General features: G+C 45.9%; 1 protein-coding gene across 1 annotated transcript in view; it reads right to left on the bottom strand.

Annotated features, from left to right (window-relative positions):
* Positions 1-455: 455 nt before the first annotated feature.
* Positions 456-9,826, bottom strand: part of gria4a (glutamate receptor, ionotropic, AMPA 4a) — a 67,479-nt gene continuing 58,108 nt past the window's right edge. Inside the window, exons 15-17 of the mRNA XM_056610828.1 lie at positions 7,486-7,600; positions 3,322-3,459; positions 456-620 (exon numbers count right to left, since the gene is read on the bottom strand). Of these exons, the coding sequence (XP_056466803.1) occupies positions 456-620; positions 3,322-3,459; positions 7,486-7,600 (418 nt within the window). The remainder of the gene's footprint in view (positions 621-3,321; positions 3,460-7,485; positions 7,601-9,826) is intronic.

Here is a 9,826-nt window from a genome sequence, read left to right as displayed (position 1 = left end):
GTAGTCTTTTGCGCGTTGTCCCGTGTTGTCTAGTGGCTGTAACACGGCGTGTCTGCCGTCGTCCTGATTGTGTGTGTGTGTGTGTGTGTGTGTGTGTGTGTGTGTGTGTGTGTGTGTGTGTGTGTGTGTGTGTGTGTGAGTGTATTTGTGTGTATAAAAGCATGTTTATTTTTAGTTGAACGGTGTACGTATGTATTCATGTCTTCGACTTTACTTCAATGGAACTATGTGTTAACGAGCGTGTAAAGTCTGTCATGTGTGTTATGTTGTTACATGTCATGTAGGTGTAAGGGTGAAAATGAAGGTTTGCGTGTGCAAGATATTTGCGTGTGTGTGTCCGTGTCTGTGTGTGTGTGTGTGTGTGTGTGTGTGTGTGTGTGTTTGTGTGTGTGTGTGTGTGTGCTGAGGTGCATGTACTGTGTTAAAGTATAAGGCACGGTGGGTGTTTTTGGTTTTCAGGGCAGGCCAGAGGAGACAACCGCAAGGCCCTGGTGTCGGAGGGAGGCGTGGCCAACATGCACAGCCTTGGGGCAGTCCGGCGTCAGGACACGCCCATTCTCCCCCACGCTTCCTGTGATCGAGAGACGGGCCTTGTTGCGCATGGCTTCCGAAAAAGTCAGCTGCAAGGTGGAGGGAGGAAAAAGGGGGAAGGGGGAGGAAGAAGAGAAGGAGTGACAGGGGACAGGTCAGAGAAGAGGCAGCATGAAGAGAATGGCTTAATATGTGAGATTGAAAACAGTTCACGTCAATGTCACAGAACCACACGTGTACAAACGTGTACGCACAATCGCTCACGCATGCGTTTGACTGACGAGAGTGAGTGCACACACACACAGACACACACACGCTTACACATACACACGTAAACACACAAGTGTTGGCATTCATTCAGACACACATCACCACCTCTAAAAGCAGGCTTTCGGGAACAAGGCAAACACATGGGTGTTTTGGGAAAATTTACAAAATCAAATAAAAAAACAAACATAATAAGCATGCAGCAATCCACACCAAAGACAAGTAGGAATCCAACATAGGCTTTAGACATCTGCATTTCCCATGTGACCATGCAGCTCTGGTACTTCATATTCCCAGAGAGGAAAGTGAGGAATTGGAGAAGACATTTGGATTTGGAAGGTCTGGATTTGGGAGAAAGACAGAGAGGAAAAAAGTGAGGAGTGGTTCTAGTTTTGGTTTATAGAGAGGGAGGACTGGTGTTACTGCTCAGAGAAGGATTCCTTAGAGATATGGGTCTGACTGATTCAAAGCTTTAGCCCCAACAACTCATTGTCCCTCCAATATCCATATCAGTTGTTGACCCAGAATTAAATGCTGATTTATGAATCAGTTCAGCTGGAACCACCTAAAACCAGCCCAGAGTGAGACACTGGTAGAACATTTTAAGTAACTTCCAGCTTAGCTATGACCATAACTTAATGAAATACCAAGCCATTATCACACAATGGTTATTGCTTCCATGTGTCAGACAAACCCAAGGACACTTAACTAGCAGCCTAATAACTGGAAGTGTATATTCCTCCCATTAAATAGCCCAGTTAATACATTGAACCAGCAGGAGAGGCAAGGAATGAAACCATAGCAGCATGTTGTCCTCCCTGTTTTGGTCCCAATTCTCTTACCCGGTAACAACTGACATCTGCTCTGTGAACTATGATCGATGATCTATGATCTGCTTACAAACTCGTCTCTGACCTCCTGTTCCGCCATGCATGAAGGTGGAGAGGTTAGAGACCCCATCCTGGGGCCACAGTCATGGCTTTAATCAATAACCGATTGATTGTGACGTTGTTATGTACTGTGTCTCGTTAAATATATAAATTGCCTTTGTTGTAATGTTTTACATAAAAGGAGAGGGAAGATACAAATACAAAGATATTGAGTTCTTTATGCTAATTTTACAGGACGTTTCCGTGTCTGATAACAGCGGATAGAGCTGTCAAGGTGAAGGTTGCTGGGATTCTGCCTAATATAATCTGTATTGACATCACTCACTTACCTATTGATCTTGAAATCAATAACATTGGCAGGAGGAGGCCTGTGGAATGTTTGCAAGCAGAATTCTTAAAGAACAAAGTTCAACCCATCTTTCCTTTGATTAAGGTGTGGATTAACACTTTTGAATGCACTTTGTGCAGTTCACTTCTCACTCGGGATGCATTTTGTCTGACAAATTTAGTCGCTTGTTTCCCCTCTGTAGCAAATAACTAAGGGCGTTTTAAACACCAACCCAGGTGTTTCCTATTGTTAGGATGAATGGTTTAAAGGTCTCAATATAGGTTTGCACAGCTCCACACTTAAGGATGAGACATGAAGATAAATAACTTAAAGTTAAAGCTATCATGAAAATAAGTATATTGAAGAGGGCTGTTTAATATTTAATTTACGGTTCAGTGTCCGCATAATGATTTTAAGGTTAATGATTACAATATTTCCAGTCGATATATACGTTGTTAATATATATTCTTTCCAAATTATCAGATCGATCAGCATTATACAGACCATGTCAAGTAAATAACTGCTTAAAGGAGATGTAATATGGGACATTTTCGAAAGCCTTTATCTTTAGTTGTTGAAAGCCACAATGATTAGCATGGTATATGAGGACATCGCTATCTTTCTATGAGAAGCACTGAATACTACAGTAAGTCGGTTTTTAGCGGTACACAACTCATCTTAAAATAATGGGGCTGTGCATTCCTGATTGTTTCTCTGTAATATAATCTGTTTATGTTTGGTCTAATTTGACAGTTCAATGCAGGTGCCTGGTCAATATTTTAAGCAAAAGCACAACCATAGCATCCTCATCATCATCATCATCATCATCATCATCATCATCATCATCATCAACATCATATTCAACATCCGCAGCCAAAGACGGAAGCAAAATCTTGCAGTCAAACAACGAAAGTTATACAAGGCGAAAAATGTTAACCATGAAGCAAACAACAGCTCTGGCAAAACCATAACAGAAACTCAAAACTTAACAGAAACTCAAAAAAAAGAGACCGCAACAAAATGAAATTGCGTCCACTATTCCACAAACAAGCATCCATCTAGCAAACAAACAACAAACAAACAAACAAACAAACGCTTCACACACCGACACACAAAAGACGGTACTTTCTACAGCACTAGCGGCGGACGGGACGCCCCACCCGACCGGCGCACAGCGACCGCCTCTAAGTCCTACCCCTATATCTTGACCCCCTCGGAGCCGTACACGTTGTACCCCTCCCTATAAGTGGCTAGATTCTGGGTGCTGGGGGAGGGGCTGGGGCAGTGGGGGGGGCTAAGGTCCACCTTCATGCGCTTGGCCTCGGCCCGCGACTTGTAGCAGAACTCGACCAGCGCCACCAGCATGGCGAGGCCCAGGCCGCCCACCAGGATGTAGAAGACCCCCGCCACGTTGGACAGGCTCAGGGCCTGAGAGGACTTGTCCTGCAGCCGGGGAAAGTTGGGGGGGGGGGGGGGGGACAGACGAGGACGGGTGGAGGATGTTGAGAAGGTGGTGGTTGTGGTTCGTGCAGGTAAGGGGAGGGATGTGAGTGTCGTGATGGGATGGGAGAAGTGGGAGAGGAGATAGTAATGTGGTGATGGAGAGTAGCAAGAGAGGAAGAGAGAAACATAGATGGGTAGAGAGTGAGAGAGAGAGAGAGAGAGAGAGAGAGAGAGAGAGAGAGAGAGAGAGAGAGAGAGAGAGAGAGAGAGAGAGGTAGAGAGTGAGAGAGAGAGAGAGAGAGAGAGTGAGAGTGAGAGAGAGAGAGAGAGAGAGAGAGAGACGAGAGAGAGAGAGAGAGAGAGAGAGAGAGAGAGAGAGAGAGGGAGAGGGAGAGAGAGAGAGAGGGGAGAGAGAGAGAGAGAGAGAGAGAGAGAGAGAGAGAGAGAGAGAGAGAGAGAGAGAGAGAGAGAGAGAGAGAGAGAGAGGGAGAGAGAGATGCGGACAAAGTGAGGGAGAGAGGATTAAACATTGCAAGAGAACATTGAGAGAAACAATGGAGAAGTTGGGGTTGAAAAAGAAATGAGAAAAGACAATGGAAGAGTAGGCACAAAGAAGGGGAACGCAGGAGTAAAAACGAGAAGAGAGTAGGAGAGGGGGGCGGGGGGTAGAGAGGATAATAGGATAAACGTAGGTTAGAGGACGGATGGTGATAGCCAGACAAGATAGACAGGCTAGCATAAACACATCATAACAGACACCTACTGTACAACTGCACAACTAAAGGAACAACTAAACACAACTAGCACAAGTTAGTTCACAAATAATGTCTACGTTTACTACAGTCTAGTCACTACAATTACTGGTACTTTCAACACCACAGCATCTACTACAACACAAGTACTCCATTAAAAGTCACTACTAATCCTTTCAAAACACGACTAATACTACAACTACTATGCCCTGCATTTCTACAGTGACGAGCCACACAATTATGAATGGAAACATAGCAAAACTAGCAAATCGCAGGGCGGGCTTTTGGCTGAGCAATGTGACATTCTGGTGAAATGCAACATCTCTCGTCCCTGACCTCTCTTTGACTCCCAAATGGAACTACTAGGACTATATATTAATACTAGCACTGATAAAGAAGAGAGGTATACATATACTGTATGAACATGTAGATTAGCTAGCTGCAAGCTAGTGCATACGATTACATAGATATTATACATGTGAGACATCATATTGATGTGATAGAGCAGTTGTTTGAAATGAACTCAATGTACTAATAATAATCTTATTTGAAAAATTGTCAGCTGTTCTGATGAAAATAACAGCACAACAAGTTTATCTCTAGACAGAGCATGTTAAGAATAAGGAGGGGGCAAAAAGCGTATTCATTTTGGTATTCAAATGAGCAGGCAACAAAGCTAAGCTAAGCTACGCTCCAATGTACAGTGATGCACCGTAGCATGGGGGTAAGGGGCCTCAATGGAGGACAGCCTATGTGTTACAGACTCATTGGGACAGAGTGACTGCACGATAATCAACAGTTGCTGTGTATTCTGCGGGATGGGATGGGGGGGGGGAGATGGGGGTTCAGGCTAAGGTTCTGCAGGGGCTAGGGTGGGGGGTGGGGGTGTGGGGGTCCGCAGCAGCAGAGAGAGACTGACCTTACTTCCCGAGTCCTTGGGTCCACACTCTCCTTTGTCATACCACCATTTGTTTTTCAGTTTGTCTAAGACGCCTGCTTCGCTCAGTTTCAAAACCGCAAGGTTTACCGGGGTTCTTCGCGTGTAAAAATAACATAAATAACATCATAGATCATGTTATTTTATGTTATTAGAATGTAGTTCACATTTTGCATTTGTACATCTCACATAAAAAAGTGCTACTGCTCTTAGGTTTCTTATGGCACTGCTTTGGTTTCACTTTCGGTTTTCCAGTGACCTAGAAGGGGTCCCACTGAGTACATGTGTGTAGGCTCATTGCGGAGGGTCTCGAGAGGGGGGGTTGAGGGCGGAGGGCGGAGGCTAGGAGGCTACAGGTGAGCTACAGACATATGAGTGGGACCCCCCTTTGTCACTTCAGGTAACCCACCCACGCTGCCCCGGACGACCGACTGTTCTGACGTGGAGGGAGAGTAATGCCAGGGAAGGACTGTGGGCCACGCGGCCCGGCTCTGTGTTAAGACAGGTGGGGGCGAGGGAGAGACTGAGGGGCGGGGTAGAGACAGAGGATGAGGGAGAGAGTGAGGGAGAGAGAGAGAGAGAGAGAGAGAGAGAGAGAGAGAGAGAGAGAGAGAGAGAGAGAGAGAGAGAGAGAGAGAGAGAGAGAGAGAGAGCGTTAGAGAGAAGGTGACATCGAGGGAGGCAGACAGGAGTATCTATATGAAACTGCGGTTTATGAAGCCCATTTAATAAACTCCAAGGTCTTAGGAGGCCAGCAGGAGCAGATGTTATCTTGTTACTGGAATGATCTCCTTTGCTTGCTGTGCCAAGATACCATTTCCCTGTCCTAATAAATATCCTAATGTGTCCTACACCTCTGAGGATATCTAGCACTGGGTCATTTATTCAAACATGCTTTGATGGAAAATAATAGCTAACTCATTGCTATTGCCTAAATTAGATAGTGTCCTTAAAATAAAAGTATTATTATTTGGGATTATATAGGTATCAGGCTAGATCTGAACAAATCTATTCAGTATAGCGCATTTTCTGTACTGTAAGAGTTTTTTCGATTTTGAGTATATATCCAACTGAACAAAATCCTAGCCCTCCCCTCATGCCTCCCTCCAAAGCTACTCCTCCGAAACACATGCCTCGAAGCTTACTAGCATTAGCAATATGCCTAGTCATATTCCAGACTGTAGTCATGGGCAAGGTAGGTAGACAAATAGGACAGCCATCCAGATTTTCATTCGGGCCTAATTAAATGATTGGGCAGGCCTATTAACGGCCCGTGACAGCCACGGATACCAGATCTGTCACAGTTTATTGATTTATTGATTACAGAGAATTTCAACTAAATAAATAAATGGCATGCCCACACTTGAATAATTTACGTGTTAAGGGTAGGCCTATAGTATTAGTGAAAGGCGATCTTACAAACTCCGGACCCACAGGAGGGGTTAGGTTTAGAAATTGAGGCCGGTTGTGGGTGAATGCTATTAATTATTCATCCAACCTATCGCAAATCAATTTGGAGCTTGGCAGGGTCACTGAGCTCAAATCCAATTTAGCTTCCAACTCCCTTTTCTCAGCCTGGTAAAAAAGTCCTCCCATCTGCCCCTAGTCTTTGATGTGAGTCTTTGATTGGATAATGGATTAAATATATGGACTAAACCACGATCTGTCCTGTCACAGCCGACGTCTCTCCTCGCCTCTCCCCAGAGCTGCCACTAGGGGGCACATAGTCCTGCCTTGGCATTGATCTCCTTTTCAATTCCCCCCTCTCTCTCTCTCTCTCTCTCTCTTTCTCCATGAAGTCTCTGTGCTTCCAAATTGAAGCATGTGTCAAAAAAGACAGACAATATGTTAATACCACTTAGATTTTTTTAACCACGGGCAAAGGGGTACTTGAAATGCAAGTCCACACAACGGGCGGGTTAGACTTATTATCCAGCGTGGCAGTTTCTATAATCGCTCAACAGATATAATCTCACATTTAGCCGAGAAAATCGTTACGCCCGTGAGCGTGATATGAGTTTGAATTAGTTTGGATGACTATGTGGATTACACGGAGAGGAAGGCACCAGCTTCCTCTCTGTGTTAGAGACTGTAAGAGGAGACTTGGTACAATGGCACCCATCGGCACCTAGTCACCCCTAAACCCCCCCCTCCCACCCACATGCGCCGGGGCAGCAGCGTGTGTTACATACCCAACCCGGGCACCCAAGGGTGGGAATGGGGGAAGGGGGGAAAGGGGGGGGGGGGGAGAGAGAGAGAGAAATGACACAGGCTCCTGGTCCTCCCCCCCCCCCCCACACACTATGGAATGCAGGGGGGCAGACAGTGAGGGCTAACCTTGGAATCCCCTCCCCCGCTGCCACACTCTCCTTTGTCATACCACCACTTGTTTTTCAATTTGTCCAAGAGGCCCTGCTCGTTGAGCTTAAGCACGGCCAGGTTGACCGCGTTTCTTTAGAAATGAAAAGGGGGAGGGAGGGGGAGGAGGGGAGATACACATAAGATATATGTCGGTCAGAGCAGAGAAGGCAGGGACAGAACAGAAGAAGAAATAAAAAATAAAAAGAGATTATAATAACCCCCCCCCCCCCCCACGTGATAACCAAAAGCCGGTGATGGGGGGGGGGGGGGGGTCTAGGGGAGGCAGTGGTAGGGAGGGAGGGAAGGAGCTAGAGGAGAAAGGGAGCAAAGGATGTGAGGGAGGAGGAGAAGGCGAAAAAAGGTTGAGGGTAAAAGTTGGGTTAGTGTGAGGTGATGCAACCCAGATGACTCTGTTTCTCTCTCTCTCTCTCTCTCTCTCTCTCTCTCTCTCTCTCTCTCTCTCTCTCTCTCTCTCTCTCTCTCTCTCTCTCTGTCCCACACCCTCGGTTGCTCCCTTACGTGTTCGTTCTAGTCCCTCCTTATCACCTTCCTCACAATGGCCGTACTTCTCCCTCTTATTTCCATACCTCTCCCGTCCCTGGGCCTGTCTGTGTGCGGCTGTCAGGCTGCGGTAGGGGATGAGTGAACCAGGTCTAAGCAGCTCGGCGGAGCCTCTCACACCTCCTGCTGCTCATGTGTTACCTTCCTGCTGGCGGGCCGCTTATGCCCCTCTGTGTGTGCGTGTACATGCCCACACGCATGTGGGTGTGTGGGTGTTGCACACCACGGTGTTGGTGTTGGGGAGCCTTGCTTGCTCCCCCCCTGGAAGGTTTGACCTCCACTAGAATTAGGAACACAAAGGGGTACCTTTTTTGTTGCTTTCGGTTCACACACACACTGTGCGGTGGAGGTGTCTGTGTGTGTGTAGATGTGTATGTGCTATGCATGCCGTCTGCCTGCCTCTTCACTAAACTCCGCTGTTGTAAATGTCCTATGATAAGAAGGTATCTTTTACCTTCGTTGCAGTCTTCCTCTGACTATACTTAAGAAAACACGGTTGCCATACATCATTAGGTCTGCTTATAACAATATTTTGATGGTGTCTGCTGTGAATGCGCATCCATTCCAGCAGTACTGCTGAGGACAACACTGTTTACCGTCAGTGTAATAGTATACTTAGCGACCTGTGACACGGCATTAAAAAGCTGGCGAGCCCCAGGAAGTGAATAACAGGTGTTCTGCACAAAATAAGCTCCGCCGGGGGTTAATGATCCAGTCATTCCTCTGCAGCTTTGTGTCCTTTCCTTTCCCTTCCTTTTATTTTATATTTTCTACTTGAATTACCCTCTCCTCCCCCTCCCCCCCTTCACTCACAAACTTTTAAGATGGCGTAATTGGAAAGCTTTTTCATCTCGATGGTCCTCTCTGCAGTGATTGGGTAAGGATGCCTGCGTGCCTGTCTATCTCAAGCATCCATCTTTTTAATGAGCTTTCTCACCTTTTCATTTACAACCTGTTATTTTCACCATGTTAATTAATATTAGACAGAGCAGGAGAGAGAAAGAGAGACAAGCGTCGTCTGGGTTGATCGACAAGCCATGGGACGAATGGATCGAAGGAAATTAATTAACCACTTCATCAAGGCATTCATAATAATAACAAGTTAGCATTAGCATGTCATGAAGCACATGTCCTTAAGCAATTTACAAAATGTTGAGCAAATATATATACATACTTCCAATATGCATTCTACCAGTAACCATCATCATCATCATCATCTGACAGTAGCATGGTCATAAGTTAGCAAGGTCCTCAGTTAGGTCATCAGTTCACCCAGGAAGGGGGGCAAGCTCTCCACATGCCGCTGCCACTTGGGGGTCCGCTGACTGGGAAAAGTCAGAGACAGCCATTGATAGTTCCAGAAATGTGTTTGTTTTTGCGGGTAAAAAAGGGAAGCTATCGGCTGAGGCTGTCTGATGCTTTTCCCTCAGAAACGGACAAAGATTCAAGCCAACCTTCGTTTGGAATGGAGGACGAGGGATTGAAGTAACGAAGAGGAGTTGCTATTCAGGGACATGAATGACTTCGTTCACAGGAGGAAGTTATAGGCCAGGATGTGATGTCACGTTGGAAGAGAGAAAACAAGGGAGCGAGAGCTACAGCTCGTCGGCACGCTAAAACGTGCTGGAAATGTTTCAGACGGAAATTGAAAGAAACGTTAAAATGTACAGTGACTAGGAGCTGCATTCATCTCTCTTCCGCCATATTACTCTCCTTTTTACCTTGTATATGGTCATTACTGAGATTGTTTATTCAT

This window comes from Gadus chalcogrammus, chromosome 16 (assembly GCF_026213295.1).
Source record: "Gadus chalcogrammus isolate NIFS_2021 chromosome 16, NIFS_Gcha_1.0, whole genome shotgun sequence".
NCBI classification, from domain to species: domain Eukaryota; kingdom Metazoa; phylum Chordata; class Actinopteri; order Gadiformes; family Gadidae; genus Gadus; species Gadus chalcogrammus.
Note: the sequence above shows the minus strand (reverse complement) of the source record. Positions and strands in the feature narration are given on the sequence as shown.